Source organism: Salvia hispanica, chromosome 6 (genome assembly GCF_023119035.1).
Source record: "Salvia hispanica cultivar TCC Black 2014 chromosome 6, UniMelb_Shisp_WGS_1.0, whole genome shotgun sequence".
In the NCBI taxonomy this organism is placed as follows: domain Eukaryota; kingdom Viridiplantae; phylum Streptophyta; class Magnoliopsida; order Lamiales; family Lamiaceae; genus Salvia; species Salvia hispanica.
In genome coordinates this window covers 3887342-3913156 of record NC_062970.1, presented here as the reverse complement: position 1 = coordinate 3913156, position 25815 = coordinate 3887342, and the positions used below count along the sequence as shown (strand labels likewise).

The window sequence follows — 25815 nt, the reverse complement described above, 5'->3', positions numbered from 1 at the left end:
ACTATGAAAAATTTACTTTTCGGCAAGAGATTTTTATGTAATGAAGTTAATGAAAAGAGAATAAAATAAAATAGATGAAAAAAATAGAAATAGTAGTGTTTCCCTTTTAGGAAACATTTCATTTTTAATTTGAATCCAAAAAGGAAAACGTTTTAGTTTTTATGGAACAACTGAGTGCTATCGAATTTTTTGGTGTGGGATAACTGCGAACAAATCCAAACTTCATGGTTTTCTAGTAATATGCCTGATTTTAAACATGAAATTTCTACATTGCAGGGGGATGTATACAGTATGAGCATGCAAATATCAAATCACGAAATCACAATTTCCAGAATCCAGAAATTACTACAAGGACATAAAGCAGCAAAAAGACACCTGCGTTCATGTTTATACTATGTTGGATTTGGCAGCAACGACTACCTATTAAACTATGTGCCTCAGTTCTATTCCTCAGCCACAAATCATACCCCAAATCACTTTGCCACACTTCTCATTCAGCAGTATGCAAACCAGTTTCAAGTAAGAAATTTTCAGTCTTTCTTCTTTTACGTTTTATACTTGCATTCCAATATTCATCTTCATCACCAGAGATTGTACAAGAACGGAGCAAGAAAAGTAGCTGTTGTAGGATTGGACAAAATAGGATGTACACCATTTCTCATCAGCGCCTACGGCTCCCCTAATTTCTCATCCTGCGTCGAAACCATCAACGACATTGTCCAAATTTTCAACCAACAACTCGACCTTCTCGTCAACAAACTCAATCATGACTATCCAAAAGCAAAATTTGTGTACACCAGATACACAGCTCTATCTGCATCAAATGGTACTCCTCATCATAATTTCAAAAAAAAAAAAAAACTAAAAATCACTACAGCAATTAACTTGTGTACGACGATGACAATGATCTGATTTTCAGGTAATATAAAACATGGTCGTGTGGCATGTTGCAAGGTGGGGAGGGAAGGGTTGTGCAGTGAGGGAAGTGTTCCATGCAGCAAGAGAGATGAATACAGGTTCTGGGATGAACTCCACCCCACGGAGGCGGCGGTGGCAGCCACTGTCGATACTACATATACCGACATTTCTCCTTTGTTCAGTCATAATCCCATTTATCTATGGGATTCTGTAGTGTTTCCTTCTTAGAGCAAGTAATATGTTGGAACCTGAATAAATTTTACCCTTACTGAAACAGAGGCTTAGTCCTTACCATCATATGTTCGATGTGTGGAATCATCTGAAATTCTACTTCCCTAATACCAACGAGAGTGAGAGTAGAATAATTTTTACAACTAGGCATTCAAATTTGGATTTTCTCCCTACCAAATCTCATACCATTGAGATGCATTTCCTAGATAGGCTTAATAGCTGGAATTTATTGTGTGAAATTGTGTTTGGAGAAGAAGCTTGTTGTCCACAAGAATTGATCGAGACCGGGAGGAGAATTGCAGAAAACTGCAAAGGTCTTCCTCTATCTATTACTGTGATTGGAGGGCTCCTAGCAAAGTCGAGACAAACAGCAAGATATTGGCAAGATGTAGCAGAAAATTTTGATTCTATTGTTAACTTAGAGAACAGTGAATATTGCTTGCGAATATTGTACATGAGTTATGATAGTTTGCCCGTTCATCTGAAGCCATGTTTTCTGTATACGGGAATCTTCGGAGAAAATACCCACATTCACGTCTCCAACCTAATCAAACTCTGGGACGCAGAGGGATTTCTAAAACCGGATCCAGGTAGAAGCCTTGAAGAGGTAGCAGACAAGTATTTGGGAGAACTTGTTGACAGAAATCTCATTTTAGTTGAAAAACGCAACTATAATGGTAAACTAATATCTTGCAGGATCCACAATCTTTTGAGGGACCTCTGCTTGAGAGAAGCTCGTAAGCAAAAGTTCTTCTTCATTGCAGGTGTGCACAGTCTCCAAATCCCACGAGATATACTGTCTGAACGCTGCATCTGTATTCAAGAGAGAAGAAGCATTGACCTGGCTGATAACTTTGATGAATTGAGATCTTCAGCAGTTGCTCGTTCCTTGATGTGGGAACATGAGCAACCTAATTTACCAACTGTTTTTAGATTGCTGCGTGTGTATGCAGCTGATGCTACAGTTGGAAATCATATTCTCCCACTTGTTTTATGACGAATAAGATAGGTTCCTTGCCTCTTCTTGAGATTCTCAAGCTCAAATATGATTCCTTCATTGGGTCTGAGTGGAAAACCGTTGAAGGGCAGTTCCTTAGTCTTAAACTGTTGGTGATCGAAAGGTGTCATGAACTAGAAACATGGATTACAGAGAAAACACATTTTCCGCGCCTTAAGCACCTTGTTCTTCGAGGATTACAAGAGCTGAAGGAGATCCCATCGGATATTGGAAACATAGACACACTCAAGTCAATTGAGTTGGTGGATTGCAGCGATTCTTCTGTTAATTCTGCTGAAGAGATACGAGATGAGCAAGAGTCATATGGAAATGAGGATCTTCAAGTTCACATTCCCTCTGAAAAAGAGGTTTGACTTGGATAACTCAAATTCTTCTTCTTTGCTAATGTTACCAAGTTTTCTTTTGCTTGCCTTGACTTTATGTACTCAGTCTATTCTCAATGTTAATCTTTGTTGGGTTATAAGGGATTGTTCCACGTTCTTTGATATGTTGAGTAATTGAGTCAATCAATTTTAGATGATTGAGGATACTTGAAGCTTTTGTTGGGCTTTTTTTGGGTTATAGTAGTGGTAGCCTTCCATATTCACGGAGAAAGTTTAAGGCGGTCATATTTAGGAATGTGGACAAAGATAGAACTAAAATTTGAGGTTGGATGATATTCAGGTATGTTACTAAAGTTAGGAAAGATATTTTAAGTAAAAGAACTTTTGTGGAAGACAATTTATGATACTTCAAAAATATTTCCTCAAAAGTTTTAAGATAAAAAATTAACCAAGTTCCCTAAATTAACCCTAACTCCTTACGAATACCACCATATTTGAAGCTTTATCATTGGTGTGATTACTTCAAAGTTTAGAAGAAACCAATTTTCGAAAAACAGTGAGTCAGATGAGATACATTTGGAGGAATATAGAGATAATCAAGCATCAGCTATAATCTTCTTGAATTTATATTACCTAACAAAAATCTCTAAATATGGAACCTAACAAAAATCTTCTTGAATTAAGCAACCACAATTCTCGCTCATATTGAACCACAAGCTTAGTCCTTACCTTCATACGTCAGGTGATCACCAGAAGTCTCGACAAGAGCATTCCCCATCCTTAAAATGATGGAACCTATTGACATCTCTTACAATGAGTTCCCTACCAACAATATTGCTGATGAGTTTGAAGACAGTGTGGCAATTGCCACAAACACGAAGGTTCTTCATAATCCGTATGGATGCCCCAGGAGCTGATTTCAGCAGCCCGTAAGCAAGAGCCGATCTCTCACTATGCCAAAACAGCTGCCTTTCCTTCTCTTGGTGTTGCAAGTCGTGCAATACCAAGGAAGTGTCGGGTACATAGCCTCTCTTCCTAATCTCCGCATCCAACTCCTTCATAAGGGCAAAAATCTCATCCCTCATCGGATGTTCCGTCTCACCAGCATAGAATACTTGGATCTCCTTCCCGAGATCCACACAGCTATAACCAGGTTTCTTTCTCCACTCCATTGAATACATCAGTTTTCTCACTCTCGACACTTTCTCCCACATAGCAGCACGTGCATAGACGTTAGACAGAAGTATGCACGTGGATGTATCCTCTGGCCCCAACTCGAGTAAATGATCAGCAATCCGAACACCTATCTCCTTCTTCCCACCTTGACAACACGAGCTCAACAGAGAAGCCCAAGCAGCTTCATCGGGTGTGAATGGCATGGTATCGAGTATATCCTTAGCTTCTTCAATCAATCCAGAACGGGCATAGAGATCCACCAAGCACGTATAATGGTGCAACGAAGGTCTCAATCCATGGTCCGCAACCATAGAATTGAAAAGATGACGGCCTTTCTCAACCAAGCCAGCATGACTACAAGCATAGATGATCCCGGTGAATGTCACCCCATTCGGCTTCACACCAGCCAAAGCCATCTTCTCATACAGCGACAGAGCCTCAAATGCTCGCCCGTGCTGCGCCATTCCAACTATAATTGAGGTCCAAGAAACAACATCCCTCTTACCCATGTTGCCAAAAATCATCCCCGCCGCTGAAACATCACTGCATTTAGCATACATATCAATCAATGCATTGCTAACATACAAATTAGATTCATACCCGAATCCAATGACTAAGCGATGAACTTGCTTCCCGAGCTCCAACATAGCCAAAGTAGCCGAGCCAACAATCAAACTCGACAAAATAAATGGTTCATCTACATTAGCTCCCTCCAACCTCAACTCTTTGAAAATCTTGAACGAGTCAAGACACAGTCCTCCCTGCATCAACCCCGATATCAAAGCTGTCCAGGTTTGCAAATTTTTACAAGGCGTATCGCTTAAAAGAGCAACCGCTTCGCTCTTCCTTCCCGCCTTTGCATAGCCGTATATCAAGCTAGTCCAACAAACCACATTCTTCAACACAATTGAATTGAAAACACTGCGAGCTCTATCAGGGAGCCCGCATTTCGCGTAGAAATCAACCAGGCTCGACTTACCAACATCGTTATCCGCAAAACTCGACGCAATAAACTGCGCGTGCAATTGCTCGCCGACTTTCAAAGCATTACAGCCAGCGCAAGCGTTAAACAAGGTGGCGTAGATGAAATCGTCGGGCTGGAGATTTCCCTTAGAGGCGGCGGCGGAATACAAGAAGAGAGTTTTTTGGGGGAGATTGGCGTGGTTGTGTGAGGTGAAAATGGAGGCCCAAGAAGCTAGGTCTCTGTGGGGCATTTCGTCGAACAGCTGGAGGGCATCTTTTAACAAGCCGCATTTGCCATACATGTAGAGTAGAGTATTGGAGAAGAGAGGGCCGTGAAGGTCGAAGCCGGATTTGACGACGTGGGCGTGGAGTTTCTTGCCCTCCAGTGGGAGACGGAGCTTTATGCATTGCTTTATCTGATGCAAAATCTCAAAGTGATGATTCATTCATTCCTCGCCGTTTTCAGGCAGTTCTATATATGAACAACGATTATTTTCTGCTGCTTTTCTTTAAATTGGTAGAAGAAATATGGCTTTTTATACAAACTAGACAAAATCGTTCTACTAATATTATTTCTTTTTGTTTTAATTCATTGATTTCACATTTTTTGTCATAAGATACAATTTCACTGCTAATTTCGTATTTAAACTTTTTAACACAGTTTTTTAAATTTAATTCAGCAATTAAAATCTATGAATATGGTTAGTTAAATTGAATTCGTAGAAACTATTGTGATATGAATACTGATTCACAACAAAGCACAACACTGGCCTTGTCAGTTTGAAAAGATTAGGCTCCTAAAAAGTAATCTGATTTCTGATAATGAAATTTGTTTTCTAATTTAATCATAAATTTTTTTTGAATATATACTGATTTCCAATTATTAGGTGTAAATGTGTGTCATCATACCTAAAGGCTAAAGAGAGAAAAAATAAGAGCTATAAAATTCGAGAATTCTTTTTCTCGTATCCAATGTAGGATTTCCGCTCAATTGTTGTCATCTCGATACAGGGTTTTTATTTTATTCATTGAATTTATTTTCACTGATAATTTGGAGAATTTTGGCCATTCTCGTCTCATGATGGGGATATGATAATATGTAAGGCTATTTGAAACAAAATTTTACTGAGCATAAAACAGAAACTTGTAAACAATCCAATACTATAAAGAACCGCAAGGAAGAAACTGAGACACAAGTTTGCTTTCCTGCCTAACAAATAGGGGTGTATGGTGGAATTACAGTTAACATAAGCTGAAACACAAGTTTGCTCAACCATTTAGTACATTGTTTTGCAATGAGCTCTGTAGTATCTTATCACAAAACAGACAGACAGACAGACACACACAGAGAGATGGAAGCCTTCATACCGAAATGAAGTAGTATGCAGTCAGGATTTTGTCTCAGCTGTTGATCACCGAACACAGAAGAAGTAATGAAGCACGCGTTTGAAGAGAGCACAAGAGATGTTTTGTTCTCGTCGCCCAAACTCAGTTGCAATTATTGAGTTTGAGAGTTGGACATATACTGATTAAATTAATCTTGGGTGTGGAGAGCAGAATGAGATATAGAGAGTTACCAACACTTTTTCTCCAACCTATAAAAAAATACCAGAAACTAAATAAGCAGCAGAAAGGACTTCAAGCAATATGTAAATGATCTTCAATCAGATTAAGCACAAAAAATATAATCATTTTCATGCATAATCAAAGTAAAGGAAACTGAGTTGAAAATTCAAGAATATTAATGTAAAGGAAAACTAGCCTACCTCTCAGCTTCACTTCGTATGAGCTTTCCGTGACTTCCAATAACTTGGCAAATATGCTGTTGTCGTAGATGGGCAGCCAAAAAATCTTGCAAGATTTTGGCAATCTCTTTCCATCACTTCTTCACTGTCTACTGCTCTTAGATGACTCAAGTAAGTCTTTCCAACATATATGTAACTAAGCTGCTGCCACAACAGCACACTCAAACCAATGCTCACTGACAAACTAGAAAGAAATAGATAAACTAGAACAAGTCCTCTCACAGGCAGAAACACTGCTGCACTCAAGAAGGCCAAAATTGTCTTTTTCCAAACTCCAAACATTAACTCGGGGTTAGCATATCCACTCAACCGGATCACAGGTTCATTCTCCGGATGCGGCCAGATTTGAAGTGCAGAATAGGAAGTCATAATAGTAACATAAAATGTACTTATGACTGTTGATAAAAGAAAGAGGATAAAACACCGATGATTTGCAGCACCAACACAGTTCCCAATCTGCATAAAGTCGACGAAATTGTTGATTATGCATATAAATAAATAAAAAATCATAAAAAGAAAAAAAAATGTATCTGTGAAGCTCATTTCCAAAATAATTTCACTAAAGTATCCCAGGCAGAGGAGCAATACATCGTATTGCATTATATGTAAACTTCAAAATTTGCTCAATGAACAGATGGTCACATAACTTCAAAGTTTAAATAGATTACAACAGATATGTCCTGTGGCATCCCAAGATGTTTGGTTTATTCTCAATGTCTTCAGACAATCAGACCAAATCCAAACTTCATACACGAAAATGATATTATGAGCAGGAGTAAAAGCAATCAGTTAACACTTCTTAAGTTGGAGTTCTCTTGACAGTTGCCACTCAATATATGAAACTGATTACGGAAAACATATGTTGTTGCAGCATGAGATCCAAATGATACTAATCCTGTAACCCATGCAAGAACTTACAAAAGGGCAATGATGATCCATGTCCAATACACACGTCCCACACGAACGGCAATGGTGCGCCATAGGTGATTTTGGCTTTGAGCAATAATGGCAGAAGGTATAATTGTCTAGTCCACCTTGCCCCACTGCTGGAAAGCTACCCCAGATTATCAGTGGTGGAATACCAGCAGGTTGAAATGCCGAGAGGCAAAATGACGATAAAGTACATATAGACAATATCGCTATAATGGCCAAGTGAAACACACCACGGAAGTAACTAACAGAGAAGATGATAGGATAAACAGCCCAAACACCAGCACCTGTATCACCAATATCATTAAATACAGAATTACAATCCAAAAATCAAGAACAAAAAACTTGTTCACAGCCTAAAATAGATTATATAGTCAGCATTAGATGCATGAAACAATCAATTCATCAGACAAAACACTAACTTATGATTGAGACTTTATTACTTCTTTCTGTCTGAAAATCATACTCTTAAATAAAATTAATCTCAGCTAATAGTCAAAACTTCAAGAGACATCCAAAAATGGAAAATATTATGTTCCAAATGAAACAATGCACATACAGTTGCACGGGTGCAACATCAGGAAATGCTTCCAAGTAATAAAGTTTTCAAGGTAACATCCATGCCGTTTATTAAGGAGTCATGTGCCAGATTGTCGACATGCGTAAATACGGAAAACAGCTAATTAGATAGCTTCAAACTGTCCACAATACCAGCTAGGGCATGCAATTAAATTTTCACTTGTTGTGTGGGGCAACAGATAAATAATGCATAGGATGTTAACGTCCGTGATAGTGGATAAATTGTTCAGCAACTCTAAATACAGTAACCAATATATAAGACTTAAGAGCATTTAGCAACTTGGGGTGGGAAGGTTGAAGGCTTTAATGATATTAATCAAGATATATCCATGCTTACATATAAAGAATAGCATGAATGAAATGACAATGGTAACAAAAAAACGGTCGAGGCAGCGTCTCAATCGGATGTTATCACTTTTCACCACATGTTCCTTAGTTATAGCTCCACACCAGCCGCATTTGAAAGCTGATGCATAAGCAGCAACGCTAACACGAAGCCCACAACCCCAACAATTTGTTTCACGGTCCTCATTGGCAGATGTGGATTGATCACGGTCCTCATTAGTAGATGTGGGTTGATCTTCCTCCTGCATTTCAGCACTAGCAACCGTGAGTCTAGGCGGGAGGATATCTAGTATTTGAGGGTGCTGACAGTTGTGTATCTTGAGTAAATGATATGACAAGTCACAATAATGCCCTAGAATATCCAAAAAACTTTAGAGCAGACTTTAATTCATTTGCTCAAACGAAACAAAAATAAAAATACAATTTGAAGCCCAATCGTCTATAAAACAGAATTTTCTTTTTTTCCATCAACAAAAGCATTGTTGGATTGGGGAATCAACACAACATATAAACTAAAGTACTCAAATTTTCTTTCTCATTCTTCTTCAATTAGCATGAGAAAAGAGGCCTGTAATGGTTAAGCAAGCACGTTACATGACATAACATGAGAAAGCTACTATATATCCTCATATTTATTCCCCTATGAAAGACTAAATTGCGTAACAGTAAAACTAACCAGCAGATAAGTGATATACATCAAAATCCAGAAATGAATTATCATGAACTAAACATAAAAGCAAAACCAAAATATTAAGTCAACACGTAAATATACTGCAAATCCGTTATATTTTCGAAGCACGAAAAAAGGGAACTCTAATAAGAATTAGAATTCAATTCAAACGATTAAGCATATTAACATCCTAAAACGATCACGAATAACCAGGCATGAAGATTGCTAGATGTTATTCATAACGAAGATTTCAATTAGGGACAGCATTAGCCCCTCAGCGAAAATCACTTCTTTCGGAACAATATATACATGACAAATTTCCGATTCAGATTGAAAATTTACGCATTTCAAATTGAAACATAACTTAATTTCATCAGGCACTGGCAATACAGAAATAAATAGCTCTTCGTAACCATGAAAATGATCAATTCGTGAAAATTGGACGGACCTTCGAAGAAGATATCATCAGTTGCGACGTCTTATTCCGTGGGATCAAAGCTCGAGGCAGCCAAAATCCGCAGCGATAGACGTGAAGGGTTTGATTACGAATTCGGGAGAGAGCTCCGACGACTTTTAGTCTGTTGAGGATTCAAAGTTCAAACAATAGTGAAAATTAAGGGTGTTTGAATTTTTAATTTTGTGACTGAAATACAAATTGTAAATTGTGCAGGTCATGATAAATACAATTGGCATTTTGAATATATTATTGGAATGTTTGTTCTTAAGAAAAATAGTACTCCCTTCGTCCCAGTTTTAAAGTCGTATTTTGCCATAAAAGTCTGTCCCAGTTTCAGAATCACATTTAGAATTTTCCATATTTGATCATATAATATTACCCTTTTGTTCATCAAAATTACATCAAAATGTCATTATCTATATTAAAATAAGTCAAAAAAAAAACTAAAAAGTCAAAAAGGGATCTACTTTCAACTATCTCATTTCATTTATTACACACTCCACCATCTCACTTCATTTATTAAACACTCCACCATCTCACTTCATTAATTATACACTCCACAAATTCCTTAAAACCCGTGTCATAATTAAATGTGACTCTAAATGTGGGATGGAGGGAGTAATATTTTGAAGATTATGATTCTTTATAAAATAGTACTTAAAATTTTAATAGGTTAATAAGACTAATCGTCATATGTTTAAAATAATCAAAAAAATCAACTAAGTTCAGTCAACTACTAACATAAAAACTGGATTAAATAATAGACATAATAGTTAAATAAAGATTTTTAATTATTGAAATATTAAAGTATTTATAATTAATAATTTAAAATTACATGGAGCTTTAGTAGTCTTCAGTTTTATGGAGCTTCTTACATGAGATATCAATTTGGCTATACGATTCATTAGTAATAATAATAAAAATAGTAATACTTAAAACAACATCATTCGTAGAAGGATGATTTATACAACCAATTTATAAAAACAACATAAAACTCATATGCATGCTAAATATTATAGAGTACTATAGTAGGAGTGATATAAAAGCAAAGTAATATTCCTACCAAGTAAAAGAGATGAATTAAATGGGGAGATAATAAAGTAGGGGAAAGAATAAAGTAGGAGAAATTATAAAGTAGAGAGGTGGAAAAATAATAAAGTTGAAGAAAATAATAAAGTAGAGAGACTAAATGTTGTAATGGGATGGAGGGGAGTATTATTTAGTTTATGACTAGGTCTTGTGTCTCAAAATTACATAAGTATGTATCAGAGTCGAAAATATTGCAGCAGATGCATCACAACATTTTATTAGCAACTCCAGTTATTTTGGAGAATGTTCTTAACTATGACAAACTCACAACATACTTTGTCAGTTTGAAGCAGAAGCATATATTTTATTTGTTACAAATTTCTCTGATCATGGCTGTAAGCTTCTTCCCTCTTAGACCAGTCCAGAAGGCTGAAGAAGTCTCTGTCTCTCTCACTCTATCACACATACACACACACACACACACACAGCTATAAGTATATAGCAAAATCCAATTCTTTTAGGCAATTCCTTTGTACAAGTTGTCTATCTGCTCTTGGTACAAAGACACTACTCGATCTCTTCGAATTTTCATCGTAGGAGTCATTAAACCACTATCAATCTGCAATGGAGCCAGAAGTAACAAGCTATGATCAATAATGCATTCAACGGTAGATTTAAATCTTGATACTGATGCAAGTTTTACCGTGAACGGATCATCAACCACCAGGATTGGTCCAACTTGGAACGAACAGTCCAAGGTCCTGCAAGAAAAGCAACATTACATACTTGCATGATTCAATTTCACACTATTAGGGGGTGTTTTACTTAGACAGTTTAGATAGACAAAACAATGTAGCCTAATCCACTCCATATTTGATAGAACGAACAATTATGGACTGCTTGATCATGTAATCCTTCATAGAATCCATCAAGTGTGTTCTAATCTATCCTCCAAAGTTAGGGCCATACAAGCAACCCTTTCAGTTGTGTGGAAAAGTGAAACTGTAGATAACTATTTTCTTTTAAATTATAGTTTAAACAGAGTCCAAGGCTGTTTGAGCAGAAAATATTACTTTTACAAAATACGAAAAAATATCTTATACTTTGGATATAGAGATGTGATCAAAAGAGAATCATTCTAAAAAAACTGGTACCCAAAATGAAATAAAAACTTTGCTGAATCAATTTTCTCACCATTTTCTCAACTCCTCGTGCAGTAGATTAATCTGTTGCATCTTGCTAAGCTCTACTGCATCAGCTTCTACTATAGCCAGCTTTTTAGCTTGTGATAGGGTTTCTTCTTTGTTAGGGACAATGATAGCTCCAAGTCGTCGTCGATCCTACACAACATCGATACCATATGAAGTTCTTGAATACAAATCCTATTTGTTTGCCGAGTTATAATGTTCTTAGATACAAATCCCATTTGCACGATTATTTATGTTTGATCAAGAGGGAATGAATGGATTAGATATCCTATCTGTATGAAATTATTGTTGTCACCTGGCCAATGACGACAATCTGTTGAATAAGGTTACTTCTCATAGCAGCTTCCTCAATCTCCGACGGCTCCACATTCTCACCTGCCACAACCACTACTTATGAGTTTGAATGAATATGAAGTTATGAACTATGTAAGTGTTAAACGATTAGAATGTTCAGAAGGAATAGTGAAGAGTTTCAATTCTGATGTAAGATCAGTGAAAATTAAGGCTGTGCAAACTGACACATAACTAGCACATACGTTTTGGAAACAAGGAAGGGTTGGATTTTTATCTAATTACTCCTACAAGTCAAACTTGTTTGAGCAATGTTTCTTCCTGTTTTCTGGATATGGTATACTTCATTTCACTGCAGTTTAATTTCAATGAAGCACGTCGACTGAAGGCAAAACAGATTCAACCTTCAAAATTTTACTGTTTACCTGTCAAAAGGACTATTGTATCTTTTGCACGTCCTTCTAGAACAATAACACCACTAGATCGACGACTCCGACCTATAGAATGAGGAGGACAAATCCAGCCAATATCCCCAGTATTAAGCCAGCCGTCGTCGTCTATAGCTTGTTTTGTCGCTGAGGGATTCTGATATCGAACATCAAAGAAATTCACTAGTTAAACTAATATTCTATTTCACTCAAGTATTAGACAACGAACTGAATAACACTAAAATCTGTAGATATATCTTATATACTCCCTCCGTCCCAATAAATATGAAATACTATTTGGTTTTCGTCGTGAGATTTTATGTGCTGTTGTTTTGTTAGTTAATGATAAGAGAGTAAAGTAAGATAGAGGAAAAGTAGAGATGGTGTTGTTTCCCTTTTAGGAAACGTTTCACTTTTAACAAGACAACCCAAAAAGAAAAATGTTTCATTTTTAATGGGACAGAGGGAGTATATGTTTAAGACAAAAGATCTGCTCGTTTCAGCCTTTGTCAAAACTCAAAACCTATTTACTGACCACATTATTGGGAGGTTAAGCTTAAATTGTTCGAGAGCAGACATTGACATGTACCTTATAATAACCCTTCATCACTTGCGGGCCCCTTACTTTGACAATGCCTTTTGATCCATTAGGGAGAATGACATCCGTTTCAGGATCAAAAACTTCTATTTCTGTTTGTTTAAGAGGATGTCCGATTGATCCTAGAACCTTTAAACATTAAGGCTGTGACATTGTCAAGAAATATGCCATGCAAGAAAATATATAAGCATATTGTAAAAATGTAGAAAATTGAATTATACTACTGCAAATCCAAGAGAGAACAAATATGGTAGTTCAAAACTAAATCAACAAGAGTCTTAACAGTTCATTTGTTTATACAGTAAATCAGGGGAAAGAGTAGGGTCAAAGGATGAGAAACATATATGGTGTCACACAGGAAGAAGTAATACAGAGTACTAAATAATGAAATAAAAAAGGTTTGGTCACAGAAAGAAGTATACTAAATGGAACGGCCTCCACTCCAGTGGCAACCTTATTTTAAATCACTTCACAGAATAATGAAACAAAAAAGGTTGAACTTCATCATTTTATAATGATTTAGCAATTCTAAATTCCACCTGCTTCTAGTGCAAGAATCATGTTGCTTACGTTACAGTTTGGTCTTCGAGCTGCTACAACAGGTGATGCTTCTGTTAGGCCATATCCATTTTGAACTGTTACTCCAATTGCCTGGCTCAATAAAACTAAGCGAATTTAAAATCTGATCCAGATCCATGGTATCGTTGACTAAACAACAAACACATCTCACCTCAAAGAACTTGTCAACATGTGGGGGCAAGCTGCCGCCTCCACTTATGCCAGCCTGCCAATGTTGAAGTTCTTATAAAAATGGAATTTGATGGTATCCTTTTTGATGACATGTTAGAGAAAAGGTCTACAAAGTCATATATGAAACACAAACCTTTGAAATTCCAATCGCGGAATGAATCTTACTGTAGACAATTTTCTTTGCTAATGTATGTAGTGGCCACAATATTAAAGCAATGATCCTTGCCCATAACCAGTCAAACACTGCAGAAACGTGGGAAGGTTGTTCAAGATTTCTGGTCAGACATTTCCCCTAGGAACAGACAACAAACAAAATAGTGCAGAACTGATAATCAGAATGCAGCACTACAAATCAGAAAATTATTCAACATACTTTATCAAGTAACAGAACCCCTGACAACTCCAAAACAAAAAAAGAAACAGAATCTCTCAGAACATTTGTAACAGCACAAAATACAAATCGAGTAACAACAATAGCAATAGAACAATTTCAATGAATAAACACATTTTGCAGAACAATAAGGGATTTTATTGGGGTAGTGATTTGATAAGAAGTTATCAGCTGGAATTAAGTAATATGGAGGAAATGGACATGAAAATAAACCATCATAGAGTATTCCCTTCATCCAAGCTAACATTACTTTTTTGAGCAGGTATCATAGGAAAGTGAAAGACCAGTATATCAGCATTAGAAGCCTATATGTTTTAAAGCATTATATCACCCACTTATAAGGCACATAATACATGCTTAATTTGCGCTGAAAACAGATATTGCAGATTAACTTGAGAAAAAAGAGGTACGTGGAGATTAAATAAAAAATTAATAGCGGTCGAAAACACAAGCTTAAACAACTAATGTTTAAATCAGAAAACAAATCATATGTTTGGTCATATCTTAAGCTAAATGATGGAAGACGCATATGAGAACATTGCGAAGATAGCAAAAACTTCAGTTTAAGATCTTTTGCTTCAACAGAACATAGCTACTATCAATTTGTATGTCAGCTATCAGACAATATTGCAGTTTCAGATGTAGACCTTAAGGTGGGGAAAGAATAAGAATCTGAAAACAAGTAGTTATCATATTTGATAATCACATTAATCTTATAAGATCTAATATGCACATTAACAATTCTAAGAAAAATTTAAACAAAAGTAAGCAATACACATCACACATGATTTGTAGCAACACAGTCGGCTGAATTAAGAATATCAGATCGAGCAGCTGAAATAGATTCCCAAATTATGTGTACCAAAATGAGTTATCATTGACATACTTGCAACAAGTTATGAAAAGTAATACCAGTTTAAGATACCTCATAAATTCTTCTTGCCTCCATGTATGTGAAACTGATCTTCAGGAATAAAAGAGCAACAACTTTACGTACAACAGAACTTGTTCTGATCTGCTTCTGGATTGCACTGCAGTATATGAAAGCAAAGATTGATCATCTATGTAAAAGAGTGGGATTCATTGGCAGACGGTTGGAAAAATGCAGCATTATTATAGAAAAATTGGTTAATAGTCCTAGTTTAACCTGAACATTTTCAGATTTCCCCTCATTTATGCTTACCAGAATCTTATTTGGTAGTGAAAAATATTATGCAACAAGTACCAAGTTGAATAGGAAATTCCAAATTAGCTAATGATTATTCATCAGGATCACAAACCAAAGTGAAAACATCTACTTAGGAGTTAAGACAGATATCAACAGAGGATACTGACAAAAACAAGACATGGAGGCAAATCCATATCACCATTTTTAGTAGATTTTCTCAAAGTCAAATGCTTCAAGAAACTCAGAATGTACATCTTCAATTATGACAACTTGGATTTAGCATGGGCTTATGACAACTTGAATAAGTAAAATACTAGATAAACTCATCGGAAAAGAAAAAAATTGTGTGGTAGGATTCACCTGTAAAGTGTTTCATATACCAAGGGAACAGAAATTACATAATGAGGTTGATAACGGTACAAATCGTCCTGCAAAAAATAAAATATCAAATTATTCGCTTAAGAAAATAGATGTATAGTTAACCTGACGTAATCAGCAAATGGCCACATGATATTTCTATAGCATTTGGTGAAATGAAGGGTAAATTACATACCTTTAGGTTCTTGACTGTAGTATATACTTGTTCAATTCCAAGAGTAAATATGAAATACTCAGCAGCTCGTTCATATGCATGCCAAGGTGGCAGCATGCTCAGAAATCTATCCCCAGGAACAGCTGGCAGAATGTCCCAGAAGCTTCCAATCTATGTAGCACAATCAAATATCTCATCAGATGGTATGATTTGGGAAAAAAAACTCCGGAATCTTAGTAAGAACCAGATACAGAAAATGAGAACATCAAACTGAACGACAAAACATCCGAAACCTGAAATCATTTAGTTTGTATGATATATTACTTGATGTCATATCCTCTAGTTCACTCTATATACCACAATTGTGATGAAGCAGAAAAATAACAAAAGTGCGATCAACAAGTTTTTCAAAGACTTAGAGCTTATGTCCATCAATGTCAAGGTACAAGGTGTACAATAATCACATGTAAAAATAATTAATTCTAATTGAGAAATGGAACTCTACATATGCCAACTAACAAGGCACTGCCACATAGTAGAGCGGAAATATTAATGTGCCCATTTCAAGATAGATGATCATCACCGGAATTACATTAAAATCATGGTTTATTGCTCAAATAAACTCAATAACTGTAACCTTATTTACATCTTGCAATAATATTATCATCCTTCAACCTGTAGTAAAATAGACATCCAAAAAATTTCAACTGAACAAGTGACCTGGGCACGCTTTTTCCATGTTGCCAAGATATATGTTTGAGAAACTAGGGAATTGTCAAAAAAATACACATCATTTATGGGTTCTTTTTTAGGAATCAACCCTAAAATTTATTACTGCTAAACCGACTTGATTTTGTTATTAGGAAACGGAGTGGGGCATATTTGACTAGAGAAAACTGTGTTATAATACATAAGAACGAATAACATTATGGTCTGTCTCTAATCTGTTTGCTGTTCCCAAGTAGCAGAAATAGTTTTCTCCAATTTAATAGAAGCCTGTTTAGCAGAACGGTAACTAACATATTTCTTTATTGGTGATTGACATGGCTAATTCCTGATTCACTATGAATATACTAAACCCATCTTTGGCTGAACTTAAGTTCCGAAACAGTTTTGACTTTGAAATTTACTTGCATGGTCTGTTGAAGCATACTGGGTCCAGTTTATGGCACCTTTCATGAAACTAGAAGGATAACCAGAAATACTTTAACCACATAAAGATATCTATTAGCTGACAGAAAGTTAATAGACAACAAAGCAGCCTACCTGGTGCAACAGATTATTGTGCGTAAGCATAACACCTTTAGGATTCCCAGTTGTCCCACTTGTATATATAAGTGTAGCAATATCATCAGACCTTATAGTTTCATAAGTAAATTTTATCCCTGAAACCAATGGTCCCAAATCAGCAACTATATTTGGGTAGTGTAAATCAAAACTCAGGACAGTAGAAGTAAGCAATAAATTCACATACTAAATCCTGAATCAACTTCTTCCAATCTCATGACATCCCCTGGCCTTCACAAACAGGGGAAGTACAAACATTTCTTTTTGGGATACAAAGATAGATAATTGAAGACCAACGTAGCATTGGTTTGTAGATTATATTTTTGTATCTAGGTTTCCTTGTGTATCTGTTGTTATTTTAGGTTTGGAACTTTAGATTAACCTAGTTGTAACCCTCGTTTTCTACTCCCCATGGAATATACTGTATACTTTTCCATACTTGTCTCTATACTTTTCTGCATTACACAATAATTTATTTGTACAAATTTGATGTACCGTATGGTTAATTTATGTTTACATGTAAAAAGGAACTATTTCCCGCGTCAAGAACAGTTGTATATAAATGCAGACCAATTTAATCCATGTTGACATAGCTTATTTGCAGAACAATGAAAAAGAAAATTTATCACATATTAATGCTTTTCATAAAACAGTAAACTTAACTTCTGGTTACATTCTACCAAGGAAATATCAGGGAAAATATAAATTAATTAGGATTATGTAATGGCAGATAAAACAGGCTTACTAGCATCTCCAGAATGGCGTAAAGCTTCACGACTTTGACAACCCTTATCTATTATCTCCTGATAAGTATATATAGGAACATCCGGTGCAGCTTCACTGATTATGTTTGTCTTCTCTCCCCAAAGCAAAATGATAAACCTTAAAGTGGCTCGGGAGTGGAAGGCCTCTGAAATCCGTTTATACATTTCAGGATTATCCACCACAAGAGCAACACTGCATTTAACAAACAAAAGGCCAGAGTTTAACTCAAGAAAAGACGTCATGTCCAATGGATAGTGATGTAACATCTACTAATACGTGATACCAGACAAATTAAAGCAAAAGTAATTTTTGGCATATGATATTAGAGACGTATCATTTCCAAATGAATATAGCCATTTGAAAACCAGAATGCACACCAAGCAGAGCCCCGTCCAAAATTATTGTTGTTACTTTGATAAGAACCAAAGAAACATCATTAATGATATTAGAACTGAACAATGTTATGAGTGGTCCCAGAAGGAATAAGTCATAATACAGCACAATGATTTAACTTTAACATATTCGAATATAAGGAAGCTTCAGTTATTTTAAAGACTAAAGTTCAAAAGTGGTCCTCTGCATTTGCTCCCTAAAATTTTTTTGGTCCTCCATCTTCAGTGTGATAGCCTCCTGTTTGGGACCAGAAGCTATCACACTTAATGTGTAGGATCAAAAAGTTTTTCCGGGCAGATGTAGAGGACCAATTTTGGATTATAGCCTTTTTAAAAATAAGCTACCAGCACATTGCTTAACGAATAAATTCCATAATAAAACTTGACCATTTTTGCTTATACAGCTACTAGCTCAAATTAAAGGAAAAAAACAAGCAGAGGATGGCTTGAATCATAATAATCAGGATTCATTTAGCATCCTATACCATAAATTAAACTAAAAGGGGCACTGCAAATGATGAGGTCCAAGTCTTCTGCACCACAGCTGCACCATATACACCAATTTTGGGCACAACAGAGTGTTCGGGAAGCGGGGAGTTTAACCTAAAACCATCAACAATAAAAACAACCGAGCCTTCCTATGCTAGGGGCTTTCCAAACATCTTTAAACAATGGGAAGGAAATTTGGATCCCTAAGGGTAAAAAAAATGTAAACTAGCTTGACAAGAAAACACCTCACCCTAAACACACCTTTTAACATCCTCAAGTCTTGCCTCAATCTAACTCCTCCACCTGACCTAGTACAGAGAAAAACCACTAATTTTGGATTCTCTAAAATTTCATAAAATTGCAAGTCCAATTAAAAAGACTAAAGAGGACTCACGTGAAGGTTTGGAATTGGAATAGCCAAAAAATCATAGGATCATTATGAAGATGAAATCCCCCAATATGAACAGATATGAGATTTTACAGAAAAACAGTTCCCAACCCAAATATTTTTTCAAAATCCCCACATCACTCCCTCCTCTATTGAAGAAAGAAAATCAGGTAAAATCATGTGATAAATTTCCAAGGGATTTCAAATAGTACTATCATTTCATTTCAAGTACTACCACAGTACACAAAAAGTAGTCTTGGTTGTGGACAGCATGGGTTTAATGTAAAACTGATAAAAGTAAGAGAGAGACAGAAAGCAAAAGTAGTTTTGTGTGGCGTCACGGGTTTTAATGCAAATTTGATAGAGTAAGAGAGAAATAGAAAGAAAAAGTAGTTGAAGTACTATTAGTGGAAAATGGGACCCACATCAGAGAGAAAACAATGACTAGAAATAAATAGAGACTAATTTGGTAGACGGCCCAAAATGGAAAAACAAGATTATTTTCCGTTGGACGGATGTAGTATTAAAATCTAGAGACCTCCATCGACAAAATTGATATACAAAATAGTCATTTTCCATGTTTTGCCTGGGTTGCTGACAACTACCATATGATTTGAATTTGCCTTAATTGTTTTTGTCAAATTCATTATTTGTGAAAGCATCTGAGGTGGTCAGTCACCCCTACAATTGGTATTTTTTCAGATTTTTTCATCAGGCAGTCCCTCTCTTTTCTATGATTAATGAGCTGTATTAAATAACTGAGTTTTATAATAACTATATCAACCAAATAACTAAATATACCAAAATAGAAGATAAAAAGAAATTGATGCATGTGTGAGCCCTCTTGTGATAAAGATGAAGACTTGCAGTAGGAGTTTATCTTTTAGTTGTTTTCTAGTTTTGAATTTAATGTTAATTACTTTTTGTTCGTGTCAAGTTCTATCCCCTTAAAAGAGATTGAATTTATTTGCATTCGTTTCCAAATAGGATTAGAAGTTGAGTTTATCTTCTCGTTTCCAATTAGTATTAGGATTTTTTGTTGCCTATATTGAAGGCTTTATTTTTAGTGTTAATGGTAGGTTAATGGAAAATTTAATAAACAAGAGTTAGAAACTTGAGTTTCTCTATCGGTTGGTTTCGTTTCACTCATATGTTTTGGTCATTCTCAAGAGCGATTCGGCATCAGAAAAAAAAGATCTCCCAATTATACAGTTCAATTAAAGTCTTTTTGGCTAGTTTAGATGTCATGGAAAATAGAAGATCAAATCCTTTAAATGATTTTTTCACCTATCAGAGTGGTTGTATATCTGCAAAAGCTCTTCAACGGATGACCTTGTACCTCTGACAACATTGATTGCTCCAGTGGCCATAATACCTGAGGTTAACTTAACATATTACAAAAAGAGTGATTGAGTCAAGAAGTATAAGATTATGCCATGAGATGAAATATGCTGCAATGCATTGAAATATGAAGTGAAATACACAGCCAGTAGTCTTGATCTGATTTACAATTTTACATAGAGAAAAAATTGTTTGCTGTCATCTTTAATGGAAGCACAATCAGATTGTCATGCAAAATTAGAACTGGAGTTCTTAATCATTGCATGCTTGATTATGAAAAATCCAGCATTCTTCAGGTCATCACATCCAAATGGAGTTTCTCAACAGCATACCTTGGTCTGAAACAAGCCACCGGCATGAATTATCAGCAAAAAGGGCGAGCTTTTCCTCTGCTTTCAATCCAATGACCCTTAAGCCTTCACAGAAATTCAAAATTTCTTGCTCTAGCTGATATATATCAAGGAAATACTTCAGAAGAAGTTGGTCCAAAAAAGCACGAAGAAACCAGATTTCCTCACATTATAATTAGATCTCATAGGCATCATGTTAATTTGTTCGCAGCACAAAAGAGGTAAAACATCTAGCACCTTTCTCATACTCTTACATCTGTCCCTACTAAACAACAAAAATCAAATTCAATTTAGACAATTCCTATTTAAGTGTTCTACAAGTTCACAGCATCATAGCTGTTATATACAGATTACCAAATTTTACCCTACGATTGGTTGACGGAGGACGAAGATGAAGACGACGATAGAATACTGCAGGAGAGAGAAAATGGAGAAATTACTATTAAGCTGAATCAACACAATCAACGTCGATGTCAATGCCTCTCAAAGGCATTAAATCAAACATCATCGGTGCATTCTTTCAAACCTCGCCGTCGGCGAGGAGTAAGCAGGATCTGGTCCTATTTGAGGCATTGCCTCCGGAATTGCAAACTCCAGGTAATTAAACTGAAAATTCTTTTCTACACTAAAAGTGTTCCTTTTCCGTCAATCCATCCTTTTTTCTGCATGATTCCTTATTATAAATGTCTTTAGTTCATTTTGAAATCAAGATTGTTACAATTGTATCATCAATGTCATCGAAAATTTGATGAATTTTTGGTTTCGAATCCAGTCATTTTTTAAATTATAGGTGTTTTTTCTGTCCTTAGCACTGACTAAATTGATCTTTTTGGTCCTCAACATATGAATAAATTGAAATGGGAAAAAATGGCCCGAATCATGTTGTACAAGACCCGAGCGACACGAACATATTGTTTAGAATTTAAATAGAAAAATGGTCATATGTAGAGGACCAAAAATGAACTTTAGACTTTTCTTAGTAGTACAACATGCACATGTCTACTTCAAGACAAAGCTAAGTTACATTCGTAGCGCAAATATGCATTTCGAACAAAGAAGTCTTAACAGCTGTCAGCTGCACCACCTTATTATTTACGATTTGCTCAGCATACAATTAAAGAACAGCCTGTTTGATGAATTAAAACTTAAATCAGTAATAAAAGTAGCTGGGGAACAATCTTAATGTCCGATGCATAAATGTAGATGCAGTTCAATTAATAGATTGATGGTGAAGTACATCACGGTAAAGGCTAATGGCTCGAATCCAGCACTTCAGTGATATAATGGAAAAGTTAGAAGCACTACAAGGAAGTTCGTTTCATAGTTATTCAAGGAGCACATGATACATGTAATTACATAAACCTGAAATATCGAAAGAGAAAAAACAATTAAGAAATAAGGACCCAAACTAACCTGTTTATAAGTCATATTTGTTGGAGGGTCATGATAGTGATCCACCAGTGCTGCACGATCACCAAATTTTTCAGCACACGTCCTCCAAATATCAGGAACTGTTTTCCACTCATTAGATTGTAAGATCCCATTTCCTGATGCTATTTCACGTTCCAAAACAGGAGCAAACTTTCTGATCCGCACATCATTTATCTTCAAAATCATTGAAAAGGAATCAAGATGTTAAAATATTTTTTCTCGGTCTTCCGTGGAAATTTCCACTTTGAGACATCATGGTGATTGAAGAAAAATAGCCTGATAAACTGTGATAAGCTCCACTGCATCTTATTTAACACATATTTTTTAAACACATAAGTGGAAATGACTAGCAGCAGCAAGCACATAAAATTCTCATATTATTCTGCATTTATCAAATCAAAAATCTTTTCTTGATAGTACTTTGCAAGTTTGTAAGACAGCTTTAGACAAAACAATACACCAAGGTTAATGTCTTCTAGAAAGACTTTATAAGTCATGCAGCTATTTACTATCGACAGGCTAATACCCGCCAACAACCAGCTTTGAATGTGAATTTATAAGTAAGTCATCATAAAGGTAAGAGAAAGATGCAGATATAAGTCCTTGATCAAAGAAGCTTATCTGAACCATGCAATACATCTTTTCAGAGGCATGATATTATAGTTTTCACTACAATGTTTTTTGGTGTGATATGATAGATTATGTGAACTCATCGCTTCGATTTCTATATCAAAAGGCATGCGCTACCATTTGTTGCTTTTGTAACTAACAACTTGAAATCACAATACTCTTGTGAGGTTACTTTTAGCACAGATCTTGTAACACCTTGGTCGAGCCCATATATTTTCTCTATATTACCACAAGTCTGACAATGAACCTCAAGAGTACTTTAACAGAGTGTTGCGCAACAAATACTTAAGAAGTAAGAAATTTTCAGCTGAGCCATCCATACAGCTCCACTTAAACTAGTTGAACATATATAATGGACATATCTCCTACTCTAACCCCCCCCCCCCCACCTTGCAATATGATAATCAATTTACAATTTTATCATAGAGAAATTTCTAGGGATTGTGTATGCCATGCCACTGACACCCTATTCATTTACAGAAGCTAATTTTGATAGTCAATTTGAAAAGTTATATTACAATGCAAGAGATGCTTCTTTTAGATCTTCTACCCTCTTCCATTATCCTCTATTAAATTGTAAATCACATTGATAAATACATTCCTTGTTGTAATTCACTCCATTGCTACATACTCATCACAAAGTGATGAAATTCATCTCTGTACTTTTTGTATCTCTTGTCAGATCAACACCAATCTTATATGCCCTAAATCCAAGCAGCCATGATCCATCAACTTCAATCTATATGTTCTCAGCTCCGAGCATCCATGAACAATCAACCAAATTCAGTTTTACTCAAATCAACTTGATTCGACATTATACATTTCTTCACTGGAACAATAGAAACTCTTCCATACGTGAAACAAAATGCACAGAAACTGCTATCTATCAGCCAATTCTGAAATAGAAGATACTGATAATGAAATTGACAAAAAGAGGAACTACAATCATCAGTTCCAAAACCAATAGCAAAAAGTTCCAATTAAGCAGACTGATCACTTGAACAGAAACTAAACAACATCAACCAAACAAGTAAATAGGAGTACAATTCTTAACTAGTGCAGGAAAATCGCGACACGCACACACACGCATGAAAAATACCTGAGACCCGCAGTAAACTCGTTGACTTCTGCTAACGAATCTACCACCTCTCTCGAAGAAAAACCGGCAGCTGATCAACCTATGCTGGTTAAATTGCGAGTAACTCGAAGCTAGCCTTAAATTGCAGGAAATTGGTGCGGAGAAAGAGCTCGCAATCATCTTCAAAGTTCAAAGTAGAGAACCAGATTTCTTAGTATGTCTCGCTGAGAATTTTCAGCATTGGAGAAGTAAGAGAAACGACATTGAAATTTCCGGTTAATTAATCATTCCAATTTTTGACGATTAAATTATGCAGCATTGAAGAGTGTCTCCTGATTTGGTGGATACAATATTCCATTTTTTGACAATTATAATAGTTAATGACCGATTGTGGACACTTTTTTAAGTTCACTATTTATAGCGGTAGCTCAAATTCAATAGTCCATGTGATTAAGCGAGTATGTTTTGTCTTTTTGTTAAATAATGAATGCAACCCTTTAAAGAAGGCTTAATTAACGGATAGCATTTTGTAATTTGCGGTTTTAAAATACATTAATCCTTCTGTTTATTCATATCCCACTTTCCTTTTTAATTTATCCCATAAAAGATCTCACACTTCCTTTTTATAGAAAAAGGTTTATCTCACATTAATATAAATATAATAGTTTCTATTTCCATCTAACACACAAAACAAAATCTCCTAAAATCTCGTGTCATTCTTCAACTATACTATCTACTATGCAACGGAGCTATTCAAGTTTGAAGTAGTAGAATTTATACTCCATTAGTCCCAAAAAAATAGACTAATAATAGACTAATTCTATTATTTAGATTGTACCCTAAAATTAGACAAAGTCTAAATATGAAAAGTTTTTAAACATATACTCCCTCCGTCCCGCTTAAGATGAGGAAAAAAAGTAAAATAGATAATATTTTGTGAATGAATCGAAATGACAAAAATATGGACAACATTTGGTGGATGGACGGAGCAATAAAAGGTCCAAAATGACAAACATGATTGAGTAAAATTAGATGTTTACTTTTGAGAATGTGTCTAGGTAAATAAAAATTGTGTAGATACTTTTTCGTTGTTTGTTGTCATGGATTAGCATTTTAAGATATTTCGATGATTTTCGTAATTTTTACTATTTAATTTAAATGCAGCGACCCGTCCATCTAGGGTATAATAAATGCGGCGTTCCATCTGTTGGTATCAGAGCCAGGTTATAGTGGGGCGTTACATTCCACCACCCTTAAAAGAAATTTCGTCCCGAAATTTGGTACCTCATGGAAAAAGATCCGGGTACAGTTCCATCATCTTGTCTTCAAGCTCCCACGTGGCTTCTTCATATTCGTGGTTCCTCCATAGTACTTTCACGCTAGCAATGGATTTATTTCTCAAGTTCTGAACCTTTCGGTCCAAGATCATTTGGGGTTTCTCTTCGTAGCTCAAGTCGGAATTCAACGCGACTTCTTCGTAGTGAATCACGTGCTTCGGATCAAACACATATTTTCACAACTGCGATACGTGAAAGACGTTGTGCACGTTTCCAAGACTTGGCGGTAGCGCCAATCGATAGGCTACGGGTCCTATTCCTTCTAGAATTTCGTAAGGCCCAATAAAACGTGGTTTCAATTTTCCTTTAACGCCAAAACGTGTTATCCCTTTCGACGGGGACACTTTAAGAAAAACTTTATCACCGACTTGAAATTGTAAGTCAGTTCGTCGGACGTCAGCGTATGACTTTTGTCTGTCCTGGGCTTCCTTTATTCTCACACGAATTTGTCGAACGACTTCGACCATTTCTTCGACCGCATCCAGCTGTTAACAACCATGAATGCACTCGTAAGTGC

The 25815-nt window shown here is 35.9% G+C and overlaps 4 protein-coding genes across 4 annotated transcripts; 1 reads left to right on the top strand and 3 right to left on the bottom strand.

The window, feature by feature from the left end:
- Positions 1–1342: 1342 nt before the first annotated feature.
- On the top strand, positions 1343–2520 carry LOC125193761 (putative late blight resistance protein homolog R1A-10). Its single transcript, XM_048091632.1, has 2 exons — positions 1343–2113; positions 2155–2520. Exons 1-2 carry the CDS (start codon positions 1343–1345, stop codon positions 2518–2520), a joined length of 1137 nt encoding a protein of 378 aa, XP_047947589.1.
- Positions 2521–3085: 565 nt separating this feature from the next.
- LOC125193580 (pentatricopeptide repeat-containing protein At4g14050, mitochondrial) lies at positions 3086–5120 on the bottom strand. The gene has a single exon (XM_048091406.1). The coding sequence runs from the start codon at positions 5073–5075 to the stop codon at positions 3237–3239; it is 1839 nt and encodes a 612-aa protein (XP_047947363.1). The 5' UTR covers positions 5076–5120; the 3' UTR covers positions 3086–3236.
- Positions 5121–5773: 653 nt separating this feature from the next.
- On the bottom strand, positions 5774–9587 carry LOC125192203 (protein S-acyltransferase 11-like). Its single transcript, XM_048089716.1, has 5 exons — positions 9407–9587; positions 8281–8530; positions 7353–7651; positions 6396–6890; positions 5774–6224 (listed from the first exon to the last, which is right to left on the bottom strand). Exons 1-4 carry the CDS (start codon positions 9422–9424, stop codon positions 6405–6407), a joined length of 1053 nt encoding a protein of 350 aa, XP_047945673.1. The 5' UTR covers positions 9425–9587; the 3' UTR covers positions 5774–6224; positions 6396–6404.
- A 1108-nt stretch (positions 9588–10695) lies between these two features.
- LOC125196167 (probable acyl-activating enzyme 16, chloroplastic) lies at positions 10696–24294 on the bottom strand. The gene is made up of 18 exons (XM_048094566.1): positions 23983–24294; positions 22236–22427; positions 20805–20919; positions 20419–20506; positions 17843–18054; positions 17077–17195; positions 15832–15981; positions 15639–15706; positions 15036–15141; positions 13853–14011; positions 13700–13753; positions 13540–13620; positions 12961–13098; positions 12369–12528; positions 11948–12027; positions 11639–11784; positions 11148–11205; positions 10696–11063 (listed from the first exon to the last, which is right to left on the bottom strand). The coding sequence occupies exons 1-18, from the start codon at positions 24139–24141 to the stop codon at positions 10962–10964; spliced, it is 2187 nt and encodes a 728-aa protein (XP_047950523.1). The 5' UTR covers positions 24142–24294; the 3' UTR covers positions 10696–10961.
- Positions 24295–25815: the final 1521 nt, after the last annotated feature.